The sequence below is a fragment of the Mus musculus genome, chromosome 2, assembly GCF_000001635.26.
Source record: "Mus musculus strain C57BL/6J chromosome 2, GRCm38.p6 C57BL/6J".
NCBI classification, from domain to species: domain Eukaryota; kingdom Metazoa; phylum Chordata; class Mammalia; order Rodentia; family Muridae; genus Mus; species Mus musculus.
Genome location: NC_000068.7, coordinates 32,896,981 through 32,917,944, shown reverse-complemented (window position 1 = coordinate 32,917,944; position 20,964 = coordinate 32,896,981). Strand labels below are relative to the sequence as shown.

Genomic DNA, 20,964 nt, shown 5'->3' with positions numbered 1-20,964 from the left:
GGTGATGGTGGCCTGTGTCACAGGGCAGGAGAGTAAATAAACAAGTTGTTTACCTAGCTAGGAAAACAAGAGGAAACAAGAGGCGGGAAGTGGCCACATTCAAGTAGGGAGAGAGGATGGTTAACACGCTAGCCCTAGCCACGTGCCTCTGACCACGGTGTCCCCGGAACCCAAGAAGGAGAAACTGCAGTTCATGCGTCACAAGCCACAGCGCCCACTGCAGTGACAACAGGCTGAGTCACCCTACAGAAAAGAGCCCCTCCCTTCCCCACAGCCAGCCGCCCACAGGAATCACTGTCTGTCAGAGCCAGAGGACATTCTACCACGGGACCCAGAGACTCAGAGCCAACAGCACCCATCCCTGCATTGGAGGACCCACAGGGCGAGGCTCGGGGCAGAGCAGAGGTGTATCAGCAGAAGTAGTACCCAAGTCAGGGCAGCCAATGTGGGCCTGAGAGGAAGCCCCAGCCAGGCTCTCAGAAGGACACGCTCTCCTGGAGTCTGAGTTCTGTCTGGGAGATCTGGCAATATATAAATTACCAAGGCTAGAAATTTCCATCCTGCGTGTAGCAAGGAAGATGCAACGAAGCAAGCGAGCGTGCAGGTCAAGGGTGCCCCAGCAAGGGAGGGTGGCTTGGTGGGTGGCACAATGGGCGGGGCAGCAGCAGGGATGCTCCCAACTAAGGACCTTCCCCATTCTGCACAACCAGCTACTTGTGAGCCTGCTGTGTTCACGGGCAACGCACCCCAGAACAGGGCTGAATTTAGAACAACTCATCTTTCCTAAGAGCGAAGCTCAACAGAGAGGTCAGGCTGAGCCACATCTAGTTAAACCGATATCTTCATGAAAAAGGAAATTTTGATTTTATTTTTGGTTTTTCAAGACAGGGTTTCTCTGTGTAGCCTTGGCTGTCCTGGAACTCCCTCTGTAGACCAGGCTGGTCTCAAACTCACAGAGATCCACCTGTTTCTGCCTCTGCCTCCGGAGAGCTGGGATTAAAAGCATACTTATCCACTGCCCAGCTTCAAATTTATTTGTTTTAGTGTGCATATGTGTGTGTATATGTATGTATGTATGTATGTATGTATGTAAATATATGTGTGTGTATATGTGTATGTGTGTGCGTATATGTGTGTGCGTATATGTATGTATCTGTATGTATATGTGTCTATGTGTATGTATGTATGTGTATATATGTGTCTGTGTATGCATGTGTATGTATGTGTGTATGTATATGTGTGTATGTATGTATGTATGTGTGTGTATGTATGTGTGTGAATACATGTGTATGCTTTCACTCATCCATGTATGTCCATGTTGAGGCCAAAGGTCAATGTGAAGTGTCTTCTACCATTCTCCATCTCATTTATTTTTAAATTTAATTTAATTTTATGTGTATGAGCATTTTGCCTGCATGCATGTCTAGGTACTAGACATAGGAAACTGGATATGAGCCACATGTGGGTGCTGGGAATCGAACCCAGGCCCTCTGGAAGGCAGCCAGTGCTCATAACCACAGAGCTGTCTCAGCCCCTCCACCTTATGTTTTTAGACAGAGGCTCTCACTGAACCTGGAGTCCGTGTCAGCTGGGCTGGCTGGCCAGGGAGCCCCTGGCGTCTGCGTCGGACTTTGATGTGGCTGTTAGGGATCCAGACTCAGACCCTCCGGCTTCACAGCAAAACTTCATTCACCGAGGCTGCCCTGTGCTCGCTCCCTCGCTCCCTCACTCCCTCACTCCCTCGCTCCCTTGCTCCCTCGCTTGCTTTTGAGACAGCCTTAGCCCAGAATGGCCTGGAACTCACCATGCTGCTCCCATCTGAGCCATCACACCTCTCCCAGAAAGGAGGGGATGGATGGTCTACTGGAAGCAGACTCACTATGTAGTCTTGGCGTTGAGTTGACAGAGATCTGAGGCAGAATGATCACTCTGAACATAGAAGTTTGAGGCCAGCCTGGACAAGACTCTGCCTCAGAAAAAAGGAAAAAAGAAAAACCAGTGTGTTCAGCAGAGGAATGAGCCTGCTACAGACACCAACCTGGTCCTCTCCAGTCTACTGGACTAGAAGAAAGCACATTTCTGTTGTGTAAGCCACCCAGGCCCAGCCTGAAACTTCACTTGCATCAGCCCATTTCATCCTTAAAGGAGGGGGAATGGGATGGAGTGGGGGCTAGTCTCAGCTTCAAAGAAACTGAGGTTCTAGCACGTGTGCAGTGTGTCTGGTGGTGATGTGTATCATGCCTGCACTGAGGGAGGTGGGGGGGGAGTCAAGGCAGGAGGAATACAGCAAGTTCAAGGCCAGCCCAGGTTAAGTATCAAGACTGTCACAAATATCAGGACATTTGGAAAGACGGCTCAGCGGTTAGGAGCACTGACTGCTCTTCCAAAGGTGAGTTCAATTCCCAGCAACCACATGGTGGCTCACAACCATCTGTATGGGATCCAGTGCCCTCTTTTGGTGTGTCTGAGGACAGCAACAGTATATTCATATACATAAATTAATACATCTTCAAAAAATAATTTAAAAAAAACTGTCTCAAATCGAGACTAGGATGGGCAAAGCCACTGACTTTCAAGCACATGGCTGGGGGTGGGGGCTAGTTAAATGGGGCTGGAACCCAGGACCTCCTTAGTCTAGGCAGAGCCCAAGCCGGAGCAGGACATGGACACCAGGCCTAGGACAAAAGTGAGTGCCCTGCTGCCTCCTGACACCCCCACTGCTCCAGGAATGCAGCGTGTGAAGGGGGCCCTAGCCAGGCTAGCCGCCACCCACCTTGGCCTCCTTCCCTGACCCATCCACCCCCACTTCCTGGCAGGGCCAGGACTGAGCAATTCCAGGCCCCATGAATTCCAGGCCCAGTCTCAACAGGGGAGGAAGCAGAGAACTTTCTCACAGTCCTGGGTTGGAGGGAAGGGCCATGCCTGGAACTGGCCTTGTCAGTTCCTGCAGGGGGTAAAGAGAGCTGGCCTGGGGGTGGGACTTTCTGTCACAGTCTTTTATGTGTCCACTCCAGCCCAGGACACACAGAACCTTCCAGCTTGCTGTGTGCCAGACTGGAGGCTCACAGCTCTGAGCCAGCTCATCCCCCCCCCACACACACCAATATTCCCAGTCCCTACTGTAATATCCCACGGGGAACTGAACAGTGTCCCCTTCCTACTCAGTCCTGTCCTCACCCTTCCCCTACCTGACCTAGGGTCCCCTACTCGGTCACAGCAGGTAAGCCAGCAGCCCTGGGAACTTTCAGAGGACTCATGGGCCAGCAAGGAAGGAGGGTGTCCCAGGCCAGGCAGCCAGAGCCTGAGCCAGAGCCACAGCCCCAGGGACCTGGGAACAGGAGCTCTTTGTGGGCAGCAGGGCAGGGCCCAGCCCAGGTGGCAGGGCTTGGCCTGGCTGAAGAGCCGGTTGCCTCCCAGTGGACAGATGCCAGAGGGTGGAGGCCTCTGTAGAGAGGTGGGGTGAACTGGGTTCAGTCAGGTGCCCACGCTCCCCTCACTACGAGGTAGAGCTGTGCCTGAGAGCAAGGTAAAGCCGCTCTGGGCCTCCCTCTGCCTCTGGGACCACATCAGCAGGACAGGGCAGAAAGGCCTTCACTACTACCTCACACTGGGGGACAAGCCTAAACGTTTATAATTCCTCAGAACTCTAGAAGGCCCTTCCAGACCTGGCCTGATGGCTCCCCTCCAGCCTCACTTCGTCTCTCTCTGTCTGTCTCTGTTGTGTTCTCTCTCTCTCTCTCTCTCTCTCTCTCTCTCACACACACACACACACACACACACACACAGTATTGTCTCTGTTCCCAGCCACCCTTTATGGGGGCCACAGCCTCTTTCGGGGAGCACTTGCCCAACCTTGCCTATCCATCACCTCCACAGGTGGAGCCTACCCCATCACCTCCTCCCTCCATTCAGGGCAGCACCTCCCCCAACACATCCCCCAGTGCCCAGCACAAAGAACACCATCCTGAGCAGGGCGTGGTGGCGCACGCCTTTAGTCCCAGCACTCGGAAGGCAGAGGCCCGTGGATTTCTGAGTTTGAGGCCAGCCTGGTCTACAGAGTGAGTTCCAGGACAGCCAGGGCTACACAGAGAAACCCTGTCTCGAAAAACCAAAAAAAAAAAAAAAAAAAGAACACCATCCTGGCCGCTCATCTGTGCCCCATCTGTCTCTCCATCACACAGCTGGCTGTATGGGGTAGGGTGCGTGCCTTGCTCTTCCTTCATCAGCTCAGAATAGAGGCCATAAATGTTAGTGGAACGCATGAGTGAGCCGAAGGGTCAGAGCGTAGGTTTACAAATGAGGGGAGGAGAGAGGAGCCTTTCCAGATTACTATGTGTAAAGAAGGAAAGAAACTACATCATAAGAAATATTTTGGTGTGTAATGTGACAGGATCCCAGTGTAGCCCAGGCTATCCTAGAAACACTACATAGCCCAGGCTAGCTCTGGAATTCACAGGGATCCTCCAGAAACCATTATATCCAGCTATAAAAAACAAAAATCTTGACCAATCACAAGCAGACTCGTGCTCCAGTACCCTCAAATCCACAGGCACACTTATCACTGTCTTACTTAGAACCCAAGAGGGAAGCCAGTCTCCATGCAAGTTAACCTTGGTTGTCAGTGTGACAGTGTTTAGAATCACTGTGGAAACAAACCTCTGGACATATCAGAGAGGAAGTTTCTAGAGTAGGCTAGCTAAGGTGGAAGAGTCCCCGAAATCTGGGTGGCGCCCCATGCGTTGGGCTTCCAGACTGAATAAGAAGGGAGCAGAGAGCAGCGTCCATTGCTCTCTGCTTTCTGACTATAAACGCAGTGCACCTCATACATATACCATGCCCTCCCCGCCACAGTGGACTACAGTACCCTGAAAGGAAAGACAAAATAAACAACAGTAACATCAATTGCTAGAAAGCAGCAAAATCCGGGCAGCGGCAGTGCATGCCTTTAATCCCAGCACTCAGGAGGCAGAGGCAGGTGGATCTCCGTGAGTTCAAGGCTAGACTGGTCCACAGTGAGTTCTAGCCCTAGACTGGTCCACAGTGAGTTCTAGCCAAGGATACAGAAAAAAACCCTGCCTCAAAAAAAAAAAAAAGTGGCAAAATCAAAATGATTTTGGGATTGGGGGTCCATGGGATCAACAGTCACAGCGTTCTGAGAACAGTTTTGTAATGTTCCCTTGGCAACACAAAAGTATTTCATCAAGGAAGACTATTAAGAGTGATAATCAAGAGTTTCTTACAACCTCAGCAGGGAAAAAATGTGAGCAGATCCTAGAGCAAGCTAGCCATTCCATACGCAACCACTAGGTGTCGCCATCTAGCACATTAGCAAATACTGCCGCCTGCTGGCGTCTCACCGTTGTTGCAGTGTCGAACGCAATCCTGAAGCACTGCCTGCCACTTGTCCTGCTCCGCTTCTGTCATCATGCAGAAGTAATAGTGTCGGGCGTAAGGATGCCACAGGATGAGAGGGAACTGCGTTGGGCACTTAAGGATGGGGGTGGAGCCTGATTTCGATGTGGTCCCTGTAGAGAGATGTGAACAGCTGCGCTGAGGCCTAGAGAAGACACCCTGTCCTGGGGACGTCACATCAGCAAGGAAGCAGCTCGCCTTCATTTTGACCCCATGGCCCAGCCACAGTAACTGAGAAACCTGGCATCGGTGTGGATTCTTTTCCTAGAACTGGAAACAGGTGACATCTACCTTGCTCGTGTGTAAGACACTATGACACGATCAGGCTCGTTACGTTCTTAAGTTTCTCTTCAAATTTCAATGGCAGAGGCCAAGCTGGTGGTTTAAATATCCAGGAAAGAAGGGAGGCATGTGGGCAAACAAAATAAATACAAAGGAATTTTTCTCTATCTCTTTGGCTCTCGGTGATATTTTAGATCCAGCAAGATAGCAGGCCCTGGGCTCACTGCTGTGGTCAGTAATATACATGACAGTAACAGTTGTGCGTGGCCCAGCTCTGGGTGGCTGGGATAGGACAGTTGCTCACACAGCCCACCCAAGGCCCTCGGGCTCCCTCAGCGCCAGGGTTCAATTGATGCGGAGGAACCTGATGTCAGGGGAGGAGGGGCTTAAAAGGACTGAGACAGTCCTGGAACCTAGGAAGTTGGATCCCTGCCCAGCATCTACTGCCACATAAGCTTCAGTCCCAAATCCCAGGTGGGGACTGTGTAAGCCTCTGGAAGCCTCAGCAGGCTGAGAAGAAGAGGAAAAAACCCTTGGCACCGCATTGCAGAGTTATCATCATCTTTCCCTGGGCCAACCGAGTCTAGGTCTAGACCCTATCTATACACAACCTGGGGACTCCACCTTGTAGGCCTTCGAGTCTCCTCTTTGGGGGCTCGGGTTGTTCAAGAGATGTGTAGACATTCTAAGCCCCGCTGGCTGTGCTGCAGAATGGCGCCCAAGCACAGGCTCAGGTCATCCCCTTCCCTGGCCGATCCTTAGGCCTACACAGGACAGGATGGCTGGAGACCACTGGTTCTTTACCTGGCAGGGAATTGCCGACCAGCTCCAGATACTGGTCGACAGAGGTGAGAACCTTGTAGCCCGCGCTGTTGATGACGGCCCGGGGTGGTATCTGCCGCTCATAGGCCTGAAGAGAGCAAGAGAAATGGGGCCTCAAGGTCAGAATGTTGTCAAACACAAACCTCGCTTCCAGTTGGCCCCATGGGCTACTCAGCTACTAGTTCAAGGTTTGGAGGTGGGTACTAGATGAAGAAGGAGCAGCCACATAAAATGTTCAGCGCAGTGCCTTAGCATGTAAGGAGCCATGCTGGGGCAGCTGCCTATTAGTGACACTGATGGCTGTCACTAATACCTCTGTGACCAGAGTCTACATTGTGCTGGGGACACTGCATGCTTCGTTTCTCAGGAGGTGGCTCCTTCCAGTTCACATCGATAGGAAGTAGATGTTGGCCATGAACCAGGACTGTCCCCAGAACCCAAGGTCTCTGACCACTGCCTTGGCTCCAAATGTCTAGGCTCTGAGCATCACAGTGCTTCAAAGGAGACTCCGAGCATGCAGCTCTCCTTGATACAACGGGGAGGGTACTCTGCTCACTGGGGGCAGACAGATCTGCTCTGAAACAGGTCAGACAGGCCTCTCTTTAGGGCGGCGCTGGACAAGTGTTTGGCCGATGAAATAAAGTTTGTAATATAACCAGGTGGGACTTCCTGGAGGGGCCCAAAGCAAAGGCTCACAGTCAGTCCCCATCTCTTCTCAGACACATCAGAGCATGGAGGATTGGGGAGATTTCAGGAACCCCATCCAGAGATGGCACAGAGGGCCAGACTGCGCGGCACTGGCAGAAGGAGCCGGGTCTGGGAGAGGTGGGAGGAGACTGAGGCAGGCAGAGGGTGGGCTCTGTGGTGATGCTGGGATTTTTAGTGCTTGGCAGTGACCAGAGAGCAGGGTGATCTCAAGGAGGGCTTAAGAGGACAGAGGGACACAGGATGAAATGACTGAGAGGACAGACAGTGGGACGCAGGATGAAATGACTGAGAGGGGAGCCCGAGGCCAAGCAGACTTGGAGAAATGCAGAAGGATCAGGAAGGTTGCTTTGGTCCTGGAACTTCCATGGAGAGATGGCCCGTGGTAGGCATGAAGGGGAAGGCGTGGTGTCCGGAGCCTCAGATGGTGGAATAGGGTCGCCAAGTAAGAACTAGGTAAGTGGGCTGGAGAGATGTCTCAGTGGTTAAGAGCACTACCTTCTCTTCCAGAGGACCTGGGTTCAATTCCCAGCACCCACATGGCAGCTCACACCTGTCTGTAACTCCAGTTCCAGAGGATCTGATGCCCTCATATAGACACATATGCAGGCAAGACACCAATGTACATGAAATAAAATAAATTAATTTTTTTTCAAAAGTTTAAAAAAAATAGCTATGTAAGCCTGGAGGAGGGTGAGCGGCTGCCAGGAGCGTGGGGAAGGGTGGCTGGCTCACCCCGAACTCACCACTTTGTTCTCATATAGCACCAGCCCATAGTTATGGGGCACCAGGCTGAAGCGGTTTCTCCACTTCTTATTGTCTTCCTGGTACTGGAAAAGGTTTCCGGAGAAGATGATGCGTTCATCCAGGGGCACCTGTGGGCAGGAGGGAACAGGGGCGGTCCCAACAAGGTGGGAGCACAGCCATCAGTGCCTGGGTTATATAACTCCTCATGCAACACACACACATACACACACACACACACACACACACCACCACCACCACCACCACCACCACCACCACCACCACCACCACCACCACTACCACCACCACCACTACCACCACATCCCTGACCTCGTTGGGACTCCGAAGCAAGACTGCACTGTACCCACTGCACAGATGGAAGCCTGAGGTTCAGGGTAGTGAGGTGCTTACTCAGGGTTCAAATAGGGTAAGAGTGGAACCCAGTCTGGACATTCATTCAGAGCCATGCCAGACTAGGGGTCCTGGGAAGGCAACCAAGCGGTCAGCAGGCTGCTTCCCCTAGCTACCTGCCACTGTTACCCAGGGCTTTCGCCTAGCTGGAGGCCACACCCACAGGCCACACTGGATGGTCCTAATGCCTGGGAAAGCCTCTGCCAGCTCTGGGCCTCAGTTTCCCCTCAGTGCAATGAAGACTTGAACTTGTATCCAGAGCTTCCCAGCTTGGCCAAGCTGGCATTCCTGAGTCTGGGTAGGCAGAGATGCTAGGCCAGCATCCAGGCAGAGAGGAGACCTGTGTGGGCTGTAGACACACTGGGACAGTCCTGTGAAACCCCACAAAGACGAGGGGGCCAGCAGCGGCTAGTTCCCTCATCTGTAAACTAGGGACAGTAGCTGACAAGAAGGAGGTAGGCACCAGGCAAAGCACTTGCGAGCAGACAAAGAGTGGCCACGCCAGGAACCTGCCAAGTGCAGGAGATGCACTCCAGCACTCCCAGCTTCCGGACTGATCTGGACATTGGAGGTGGGATGTATTTACACCAAGGGTGGGGGCCGAAGCTGAAGCTACGGATCACGGAAGCTTCTGGAAGGGAGGGACAAAAGCTGCAATGGACTATGGGAGCCAGAAAAATCTAGAGATTGCCAATTCTGGGCAAGTTCTGTTTATTCTATGATAAGCACGGTACCAGTTACAAAATGGACGAGTGCTATATGTATCGATGGGGGGAAAAGTGTGACTTTGCGTGCCCGCTCTGAGGCCTCTCAGAATGCAGGGGCCCCTCCTGCCTTCTTCCCTGGCCCCTTTCCCTAGCTGCCCCCTGCTGCTCCTCAGGGGAAAGCTGCACTCCTAAAAGGAGAGCCCATTGTGCTCAAACAATAGAACCCAAGACCAGTTTCCTCTCCAGAAGAAAATATTTACAGGAAAAAAAAAGGGTCTGCTCCCCTCCCCCTACACGGGCTCTGCCCAAGAGCGGAGACTCCCACTTGGTGGTCTATATTTAGACTTCTGAAACCCAGCCCTCCAATCTGTCTTTTCTAGAAAGAGCAGCCAGGGTTTTCCTAACACCCTGGAAAGACCCCGCCCCGCTAGCTCAGCTGGGCATGTTTGGTGAACCGGAAGGCCCCGAGACTGGGGACAGCCTTACAGGGACTGCAGAGGCAATGCCTGAGCCCTGAAGACAGACTCTGCACCCCTCCACCCAGCATACCCCCCCCCCCAGATCCTGAGCCACCTTCCTCAGGCTGCCTGGCTGCTGCCTTAGATTTTATTTTGAAGATTTTTCTTCAAAGGTAAACTGAGGTGTTACAAGGAAGCCTGTAATCCCAGGTTCAGGAGGGAGGTAGAGGCAGAGGGACATCCTCTACTACAAATGGAGTTTGAGGTTAGCCTGAGCTACACAAGACCCTATCTCAAAAGGGGAAAATTGGTTTTGTTTTTTGGTTTTTGTTTTTTGGGTTTTTTTCAAATGACAGAGTCCTGTTTTGAGCAGGCCTGCAGAAGGTACAAAATATTTCAGACGCCACAACTCAGGGCCAGCCTGGCCACCCCTCACAGGTGCCAGAGAAGCGACTCCCCAGCCTCAGCCCCAACCCCAGCCCCTCTGTTCCCCAGTGACCCTCAGAGCAAGGAGTAGACAAGAGACTGAAAGAAACTGTTCATCACAAAACAACTATTGATTGCTTTGCTTGCTGGGGTGTGAGGTGAGTTTACAGCAGACTGGCCTTGAACTTGGGCTGTTCTGGCCTCGGCCTCCTGAGTGCTGGGATCACAGGCCAGCCACCTCACCCAGACCCACTTGCTCTTATTACGGCAATAATTGTTTCTTTAGAAAATGACTGTGATCGTTCTGGTGACTAATGTGATTTCCCTTCTATCGGTGTCATGACTTCACGTGGTGGTCAGGCTCATGAGACACCAAGGATCTCAGGGACCATGAGCACCTTCAGGCCACTGATCTGCCTACATAGCCTGTTTGGCGGGATGAGCACACAGCCCTGTGAGCATGACAAGCCAAACACAGAAAATGCTTAACACAGCACCAGCTCCCACTCGCCCTGGGCTCTTGGGAACCGGGCTGCCTGCACTGTTTGTTTTTGTTTGGCTTTGTTCTTGTTTTAAAACAGGGTTTTAGGATATAGCCCTCCTTGGCCTAGTGCTTACTCTGTGTCACCACACTGGATTTGCCTGTGACCTTCATTCTAGATAGGAGAAGTAGCCGAGGCCCTGCTCATCTGGGCTGAATTACAGGTGCAGGAGGACACCTGCCAGGCCTGAGAGCGGCCATATCCAAACACCCCTTCTCTACAGTCAGTCATGACACCCGGAGCGGAGACAAACAGCCCAGCCTTTCTCTCCTCCCAGGGCAGGCTGAGATGGGGGAGAAAGGATCGTAGGCTAGGAATCTAAGCCAGCTCTGTCTGCCCCCAGAGTCACTGGGCTAAGTTTGGAACTTTTTGTACATAAAGACTCCTTCTGTCTGTCAGTCCCTTCCCTCTGTCTGTCAATCCCGTCTCACAGGCAACCCCTCCCCACCCCCCAGGGCCTTGCTGAAGCAGCCTTCTCCAGACCAGTTGAGACTCTGGTGTCTGGATCAGCCAGTCATCTTCCCAGCTCCTATCTTATCCTGTAAACAGCCATCGCTGGCTGTCACCTTGAGCGGTTTGTAGAGCTATAAAGACCACGCAGCCTTAGCACCTGACCCTGCCGCCAGCACAGTGAGCAGCAAAACTTCCCTGCAGAGCCTCCAGGGTAGAATTCCAGCCACTTACCTACCCTCTGCCTTAAGTTGGGTAACTCAGCAGCCAAACCCACTGTTTCCTTCCTGACCTCACCCTAGCCCTGTCACCTCCAGGCCTGTCACAAGGATCCCCACTCCAGGCCACACTGACACCCCAGGGTAGATCCAGGCAGCGTTCTCAGCAAACCCAGGCCTAATGCTAATAACAGGATAATTATTATTATATTAATGATGAGGTTGGGGAGAGCATCTGCTCTCATAGTCCTGCGAGGAGGGAACCTAGAGCACGTGGCCTGGGACAGTGTCGATGGCTCTGTGAGGCAGGGACCATGCCACTTCCACCCTGGAGGGGAGGAAGCAGGACAAGGGTTTTGTCACATCTCTCTTGACAGGTGTGTGGCCTGAGCTGTCAAGACTGCAGAATGTAGCTGTGACAATGAAGAGGTTGCACTGGCATTGGGGGAGGGGTTGCACTGGGATTGGGGGAGAGGTTGCACTGGCAGTGGGGGTGGGTGGCACTGGCAGTGAGGGAGGGGTGACACTGGTAGTGAGGGAGGGGTGGCACTGGCAGTGGGGTAGAGGTGGCACTGGCAGTGGGAGAGGGGTGACACTGGCAGTGGGGGTGGGTGGCACTGGCAGTGGGAGAGGGGTGACACTGGCAGTGGGGGGGTAGCACTGGCAGTGAGGGTAGGTAACACTGGCAGTGGGGTAGGGGTGGCACTGGTAGTGGAGACTAAGAAGCAAGTGTGGGGTGGTTATCCTCAACCTATGAAGGCCCTTAGAGACCAAACCAGCAGCATAGGGAAACTAAGGCCCAGAGAAGACAAAGGCCCATAGCAGAAGGGGTACAGAGCCCAGGCTGGACCCTCTCTATGCCTCTCACCTTGCGCCAGAGCAGCTGTGCCTGCGGTGGCCCGGTGCCCTCGATCTCATGGCGCATGCTATTGAAGAGGGAGACACCATACTGGTCCTCATAGAAGCGAAGGAACTCTGTGAGGATCTTCTCGGTTTTCTCTGCAAGGGAAGGATGCATGAGAGTGTGAGGTTGCCACAGAAACCTGGGGAATCAGGCCTGCAAGTCCCGCCTGAAAAACCGTCCACACAAAGCACAAATATCCTTTCACACAAACCGGGGCTGGTCACCTTATTCTCTCGCACTCCAGACGAGGGCTTTGGTCATGAGCTGCCTGTATGAGGTAGGTACCCATTCCTGACAGGAAGCTGGTGAGTGGCCGTCACAGAAAACCACACCCATCAGGCCTATGAGAGAGTTAGCCTCACCAGTGACCAAACCAGCACCAAGTGGGCGAGACTGCTTTTTCCCCTGGGTAGACTGGGGTGTGGTGAGTGGGGCCAGGGCCCCTAAAGGTGTGGCTGCGTGCTCACACCTAGGATACCCTGCAGGTGAGCAAGCACCAGCTAACCATGCAGTGCAGGACTAACCAGCACAAACCAATTCTCCCAGGACAGAAAAATGCCAGGCCGTGGTGGGAGCAACTGGCAAACCTGTGACAGATGGAAGGTAACAGTCTCATGGGCTGAACAAGGACTCCTATCTGTGAAAAGGAAAGACGACGGACAGGCAGCAGGCTCAGGCCTTGGGGTGGAGGGCTTGGGGTACAGAAACCTCCTCACTTTCAAACACTGAAGTCATTCACTCGTGATTCAAACACACATCTCGAATTTATCTACCAAATTAACCTCTTTTTCTCCTTCGTTCGAGACAAGATCTCATGAAGCCAGGTTGGCCTCTAACTCTCAACAAAGCAAAAGATGGCTTTGAACTCCTGATCCTCAGGTATGTGCCACCAAGCCCTGCTCATGAGTCAGGGTCAAACCCAGAGACCTGTCCATGTTCACTACACATTCCACAATGCGCTACGGCCCCAGTCCAGCAACCCAACAGCTTGCTTCTCCTAGCTGTTTGCTTATCTGGTTTCACAACAGAGAAGGGTGGGTCTGTGGCCTCCAGAACAGGGCCCAGCAGGCAGCAGGCTCAGTTTGATCCTGCCTGCGCGTCCCTGTTTACAGATGGGGAAACTGAGACAACAAGAGGGCTCAGAAGAGGAGCCTCCTGATCCTAAAAAGCTCCATTAGAACCTCAAGCTGGAGGCTGGAGAGGTGGCTCAGCGGTTAAGAGCACTGACTGCTCTTCCCGAGGACCTGAGTTCAATTCCTAACAACCACATGGTGGCTCACAACCATCTGTAATGGGGATCCGATGCCCTCTTCTGGTGTGTCTGAAGACAGCAACAGTGTACTCATGTACATAAAATAAATAAATCTTTAAAAAAAATGGATCTCACCCTGGGGGTTATGAAGCTCCACTCCTGCCTCAGTTTCCCCACCCACTGAGAAGGCTAAATGCAAGGACAGACCACCCTGCCTTCGCTGACAATCTTGGATTACAAGTTCTATCTAAAGACCTGGTCCTTCATCTGGACCCCCGGTCATCTGCAGGTTCCAGAGTCAGTGGCCTAAGACAATGAGAAGACGCTCAGTGGGCTTGTGTGGCAGGGCCCGTGTCATGGCCACTTTATAGAGAAGGGAACTGAGACCCACAGAAGTTCTGTCATTGGTACAAAGTCACACAGAAAGTGGGTGATGGAACTGGGGTGTAACCCTGGGACCCAGCCAGGAACTGGTGGCCAGGGAGAACCCAGGGCTCACCCTGACATTACCACGCTCAGTCTCCAGTCTGCACCCCTAAGCCTACCTCAGTGACAGGAGAGAGGGGCGTGCACTCTGGGGGTAGCTCACCCACCACTCCACAAAGCCAGCCTGCCATGCAGGCTTCTCTGGAATGAGGTCGTGTCTGGCTAGATTCTGATCTGGGGGTTGGAAGGATGCATTTGCAGCGCCTGTTTGTGAAAAGACTGAGAAACAACCAGTCCCTCAGAGAGCACGGGGTTGTTCTGGGGATAGTAAGGCAGGGAAAGGGGGAGGGTGGGAGATGACCATGGGACCTGCACCCCCAGGGCTACTGCTGACATGCTGCTAACCCCAGGGTAGGGATCTAGGGGGTACACCAATGGCCCAACAGTTATGGAGCAAAGATAAGAATGTCTGTGTGGGGGACAACAACAGAACCCAAGGGCAGTGTCAAGCAAGTGGCAGGAAGCGTGATAATCTGTGAGTTGGCACCACCCCAGGAAAAATGGGTAGAGGATGACAGTGGTGAACAGAGTCACGCAAGAGCCTTGGCAGGGAAGGCCACAGGCACACTCTGGAGATGTGCCGGTCAGCTGGAAAAGAACTAGCATGTGATTGGAACTAAGGAAGCGCCCCTAAAACACAAAGGATGAAGATTTGGGATTTGGGAGGCAAAGAGGACCCCAAGGGTCAGCAACACTCCATGGGGCTCTAACCTAGACTTAAGCCTCTCATGGGCACATAGGAGAAGGTGTGAGTAGGTGCCATGGGCCTAGAAGATTCCTCACCTCCCTGTCTACTGGGCTCTGGAACCCAAGCCCAGGCTGTCCCCTTTCCTTAGGGGCTCTTCATAGTGCCAACCCCGTAAATGCTACTTAGCAACCCTTCAGAGATAGTGTCTAACTGTATATTCCAGGCTGGCCTGAAACTCACTATGTAGCTCAGGATGGCCTGAAACTCACTATGTAGCCCAGGCTGGCCTGAAACTCACTATGTAGCCCAGGCTGGCCTGAAACTCACTATGTAGTCCAGGATGGAAAGTCACTATGTGGCCCAGGCTGGCCTGAAACTCACTATGTAGCCCAGGATGGCCTGAAACTCACTATGTAGCCCAGGCTGGCCTGAAACTCACTATGTAGTCCAGGATGGAAAGTCACTATGTGGCCCAGGCTGGCCTGAAACTCACTATGTAGCCCAGGATGGCCTGAAACTCACTATGTAGCCCAGGCTAGCCTGAAACTCACTATGTAGCCCAGGATGGCCTGAAATTCATAGCAATCTGTTTCACCCTCCTGAGTATTGAGATCACATACTCCTGCTTTTGTCTCCCTGTTTCACACAGCTAGCTCCAGTCAGGATTCCATGACTCAGCATCCAGCCTGAGTACCTGCAGGTGGCACCTAGAGCCCAGAGCAGACCTCTCTCCACACCTGCCCACATCAGCTTCATATCTCCTCCAGGCCTCTGGAGACACCCCAGTGCACAGGTTTGGGGCAGACACTAAGTAGGATTTTCCAGGCCAACTCACCACCTTGAAGATAACCCTGAACCAGAAAGGGTGACAGACTCACTAGACCACAGAAGACGGGAGCACTTAGGACCTGAGTGGGCTCTGATCACTGCCCACAGAACCTCAGAGGGCAGTGGAGAGGCAGGCTGTGGCCCTGCCTGATGAGAGAGAGCCAACCTCACGGACCCTGGTCTAGAACCTGAGGCTAGTACAATGCTCCAGATGCCTGGGTGGGGCCGTCTATGGGTGCGGGTTGGCCTCACCCACCAGGTTGCATATTTTCATCCACCCTCGTGCACTGACTCAGCCCCAGACACTGTTGCTCACAGAGCCGTGGGGACCTGAAAACTGATGGGCCCACCTTCCAGCTGCCAGCGGCCGGGTGAGAGTGAGGCGTGGGCTGCCAAGCTCTCTCAGACCCTCAGGTTCTTCATTTAGAAACCAAGCATCACAGGGCCAGATCCGGCAGGACATGGGCAGGGTCATAACAGCACAGGGCACCAAAAACACTAGTCTTAATTATAACAGTGCTCAGCTTACAACTAGAGGGCAAACGGTGGGCTGAACTATTTATTACCAGGAATAACTTTTATAGCTTGAAAAAAATCCAATAAAGGATAAAAGAAAGAAAAAGAGAAAGAAAGAAAGAAAGAAAGAAAGAAAGAAAGAAAGAAAGAAAGGAAGGAAGGAAGGAAGGAAGGAAGGAAGGAAGGAAGGAAGGAAGGAAGGAAGGAAGGAACCCAAAGACCTGATAAAATAGGAGTTAAGAAAGTAGGGCCGTGTGGGTGTGTGTCCCCAGTGTGCACTCTCAGGTTCCCCTGACCACCCCAACCTGGGCTGGGTGTCCCATCTCTGCTCCCCTCTGCCAGCACTATCCCTCAGATGTGGCCTCACCTCACACAGATGCTGGGCTACCTGTCTCTGCCTCCAGCACACAGATTTTCGGCTGGCCCCAGGGGAATGTGTTACATACAAATTCCCACTATCCAGGTTACAAGGGGAGGCTCAGGGAAGATTACTCCTCTGGGAGGCAGCCAAAACCAAATTGGGCCCCATGTGGATAGTCCCAGGGTTCCTGCCTGGTTCTCTGTCACCCTGAGGGCAGCTGGAGAATACAGAACCATGTCAGGTAGCCTCAGGGCACCAGGGCTGCAGGCATTGGTCTCTAGACCATGTCTAAGAAGGGAGGGTACTCCACCAAGCTCTGGAAAGGCCATTTCCCTGGACAGTGGTCCAGAACAAATAAAGTGTTCTCTCTCTCTCTCTCTCTCTCTCTCTCTCACTCAGTGTGTGCATACGGACAAGTTTTGAAGACCCCAGTCTTGCAGTTGAGCCAGTTGACTACAGAGCCACATGAGTCTTGACACAGCTGGAACCATCAAGGGCTACCCCTTGGTCATGGTCAAGGGCGACCCAGAGAGACACCTCACCCGTCAATCCTGCTATGGAATCCAGAATTCCCAGAGTTCCGTGTGTGTGCCCACACAGGGTTCTCAGCCCACGTGGTTCTGAGGCACACAGCCTGGGAGGAAAGGGAAGAGGTATTTTGGGAGGAAGAATTAGAGTTGTTTCTTTGAGTGAAGAGAGTTTCACCATGTAGCCCAGGTTAGCCTAGAACTTACTATGGAGCCCAGGCTGACCTCCGACTTGAGATAATTCTCCTACCTCCCAAGTACTGGTGTTACCAAGCTGTGCCACCATACCAGGTTAGAAGTGGGATTTTGTTGTTTTGTTTTTTCCGTTGCTGGGGACTGGACTATGGCTTCATGCACACCAGGTGGGCACAGCACCAGTGAGCCACATTCCAGGCCAGCAGGAAGTCAGCTTTAAAATCTTACTTCCCCGAAAGCCTGTCCAGAGTCTCCCATCTCCAGGGGCATTTCACACGAGACATGGTGGCTTTGTGGGGCTCCAGCCTTACTTGCTAGGTCCCTGCCCAGGCCCAGGGGGGAGTAAAGGGGGCTGGTGCATTTTTACAGATGAGGACACCAGGCTCAGAAAAGCCAAGAGATTTCCCCAAGGTCATGCATCTGTGGATGTCAGATCAGAAAGGGTAGCCTTTGGCCTAGCCCCCTACCTGCTCCCATGTAGTCAAGGCTGGCAGGGCACCTTCCTGCCTATTGGAGATCCCCTCCCTTGTTGATCCTCCCTGGGCTAAAATGGGCAGGTAGGTCTTAGATGCCCTAAGGCCTTAATGAAAATCTCAGCCCTTGCTTTGGGAGCAAACCAAGATACTGGCCTCAGCTCCTCCACTAATGGACTGGTAAGTCAAGCAGACCAGGGGCTGACCACAGCCACCTCAGGCTGGACAGAGGGACTGAGAGGTGGACAGGATACACCCCACAGCAAGGGCTCCACTGCCACATGGGCTTGCAAGGACAAGCTCTGGGTTCAAGTCCCAGTTCCACCCACAGGGCTATGAGGCCCCGGCCAAGGCACTTTCCCTCTCTGTTTTCATCTCTGCAAGATGGCACATCAGTGACTAGGCGGGGAGGAAATCAGAGGACCAATGAGCAGAGAGCACGGGGCCCTCACAAGGACAGTGCACATGACCAATACTAACAACGGCTCAGTGGCCGGAAGAGTGCTGATCTCTGATTTTCCAAAGTGACAGTTCTGGGGATCACACTGGTTCCTGTGTAGATAGCAGAAGCCATGAAGAACAAGGGTCCTTGGGTGTCCTGAAGTTCCCTGAAGCCTTGGGGATCTGGGAGAGGGGTACCAGGCCCATCCTGCAAGTTAAGCTGTATATGGGGAAAGCAGAGCGGGATCCTTTGGGGGACATGCTGCAGGAAGAGCCCCTAACCCAGTGGTTCTCCACCTTCCTAACGCTGTGACCCTTTAATACAGTTTCTCACGTGGTGGTGACCCCCGGCCATAACATTATTTTCATTGCTACTTCATAACTATAAATTTGCTACTGAATCGTAACACAAATGCCTGATATTCAGGATATCTGATATGCGACCCCCATGACAGAGTCATTTGGCTACCAAAGGGGTAGAGACCCATAGGCTGAGGACCATTACCCTAAATGCTTGGATGCTGGTCTAAGCAGTTTCTACTTGGTGAGCCCCGGGCATCCTGCACCGGTGCAGAAACCTGACATGATCTCTATCCACGGGTGCACTGACTCTAAAGTCAGACGTTTCACTTAAGGAGACTCAGTGCAAAGAACTCAGCCCCTCACCAACGAGTACAGAAAGCAGGAGCTTAGCCCAGGTCCGAGACCCAGGAACCTGTGCCTGAGTCCCCTTCCACAACGATGGCATTAGGACAAAGAAGACAACCTCCAACCAGGAGGGTAGCCGACTTCATGTGGACCGCAGGGACTTCACGCAAGCCCTGCCCTGATTTGGACTCAGATGTGGGCACTGAGCCAAACTCATCCTGGTCTGGCCGGTCCCTCCAGTGGGCTCGTGGAACAAGCCTCACTACCAGGCCCAGCCCAGTTTCAGGGTTTCATGGGGACTGAAACCTAGCAGGTGACAGCACCTGTCGGGTGGGGCAGACTCAGAACTGGCCTGCCTGGTTCTTGGAGCACTGGGGAGGACTCCAGATAGGGAGATGGGGGGGGGGGTAACCAGGATGATGACCCACCCACCCCAGAAACTAAGGACTGAGGTAGGTGGAGATGGGGTTCCCCATATCATGAAGTCAAATACCAGTAACTACACCATCTGACTGGCACAGCCAGGAAAACTGAGGACCAGAGAGGTAGTCACATACTGCTAGAGTCACACAGCACAGCCCAACAGATAAGGACAGGAGTCTATAGGGTCTCAGTGTCTCACCTAAAGTCTCTCTCCTGGACCACCTAGGTCTCCTCGGCACCCAGGAAAATGCTACAGTCTCATGTAGCCCAGGCTGGTTTCAAGCTTGTTATGTAACCAAGAATGAGTCTGAATTCCTGAGCCCTCTGCCTCCACCTCCCAAATTCTAGGATTAAAAACATGAGCTACCACACCCATCTCAAAGTATGAGCATTTTTTTTTCTTATAGCATTGAGGATCAAACTCGGGACCTCCCGCATGCAAGGAGAGCACTGCCAACTGAGCCATACACACACACACACACACACACACACACACACACACACACACACACGACACAGACTTGGGACAGTTTGAGTCTTAACAGGGAAACAAAATTGGGGAAAGACATTCCACACCCACCACCAAGACTGTCACTGTCAGCCTCTGGAGAGGATGTCCCTCTGAGGAGGATGCAGCAGCCTGTGGGTGGCCCCTATCAGGAGGGCTGATGCAGGGCTCCTGCCTGGGACCTGTAATCAGGTACAAGTTGGGGGGAGGAGGAGTAATGACAGGCTTCATCATCCAGCATGGGGGAGGGGCATAACCGGCCCAAGAGAAGAGCTGGGACCAGCGGGCAGGGACCATGTAGAGCCAGAGTCAGGAAGAGAAAGTGTGACAGTCACCCTGGTCCAGAAGGGAGCTGCTCCAGAGAGCAGAGGCTGATGCAGACCCCTTGGTGAATTGATCCAGAAGGAGGGGTGTCCTCGGCAGTGGGCCCCAGCTTCTGGGCCCACCATCAGAACTGTGAGCTGACTTAGGCCAGCTCACCTCAGCTCAGCCTGCACCACCTGCCATTGCCCCCAGCCGGGTCACTACCTGCCTCAGCCTCCAACTTACTCCTGACTCCCTCTGGCCCTTCCCATACCAGGAGAAGGAGGGAGCTGCCTGGTCCTCCACTGCTCACAAACGTCCTAAGGCTCCTTCTGCCCTTGGGGTAAAGGTATGGCTCCTATTATAACCACAGTACCGAAGCTGATCCTTCAGCCCCACCCCATCCCATCCCCCATTCTCTTCCTTTGGAAATCCCCAGGCTGGGTGGGTGCTCCCCACTTATCTACACCGTGTGAGAACTCTCTCACAAGCTCCACGCCCACCCTAGACTCCTCACACTGAAAGGCCAGCATAGAAGCTGGGACCTCGGAGGCTCCCGAGGATGAAGAAACATCCAACACAGATCTTCTTTGTTGGGAAAGTGGATGTCACACGAGCTTTCTCTCCCTTCTCACCGCAGGTGTCCTGAAGAGACCTGCTGGGTTAACCCTCTTTCCTGAAGATCAGGAATTAACAAAGAAAACCCCCTTCCTCTGAACACAGCTCCAAGGTGTGCCTGTGAATGTGCTTGCTGTGGGCTGGGGACACCAAGTGTGCCAAGACTACGGTTCACGCGTAAATGACAAGGATGTTTGGATAGAGACTCTGCCATCTCACTGAGGACAGACCACTGTCTCACTGAGGACAGACTGTGAGAGATGTATAGAGCACAAGGCTAGGGACACAGTATAGTGGCTAGTGGTGAGCATATTCCTATTGTGCACGAGGACTGGGTTCAATTCCCAGAACTACAAATGGCAAACCTTTTTTTTTTTTTATTTAGACACAGGTGGAGAGGCACCAGGATGGCTGGGGACCTAGCATTTCTCATGTAGGTCACAGAAGAGCAGAGCAAGTCCTGACCTAGCAGAGCCCAGAAGCTTCTAGAAGCATTGCCGCCACTGGAGAGACAGAAGCTGGGAGATCAGAGACTTGTCCGCCAGGCCAACAGGCCCTGGACTCTAAGGACTGTGGAAATGTCCAGAAGATCAGGTGACTTGCTTTGTTAAGGATG

The 20,964-nt window shown here is 52.9% G+C and overlaps 1 protein-coding gene across 1 annotated transcript in view; it reads right to left on the bottom strand.

Moving 5' to 3' along the window:
* The window catches only part of Niban2 (niban apoptosis regulator 2), a 49,120-nt gene that overhangs the window by 7,309 nt on the left and 20,847 nt on the right, over positions 1-20,964 (bottom strand). Inside the window, exons 2-5 of the mRNA NM_146119.2 lie at positions 12,046-12,176; positions 7,968-8,096; positions 6,499-6,604; positions 5,358-5,525 (exon numbers count right to left, since the gene is read on the bottom strand). Coding sequence (NP_666231.1) covers positions 5,358-5,525; positions 6,499-6,604; positions 7,968-8,096; positions 12,046-12,176 — 534 coding nt within the window. The remainder of the gene's footprint in view (positions 1-5,357; positions 5,526-6,498; positions 6,605-7,967; positions 8,097-12,045; positions 12,177-20,964) is intronic.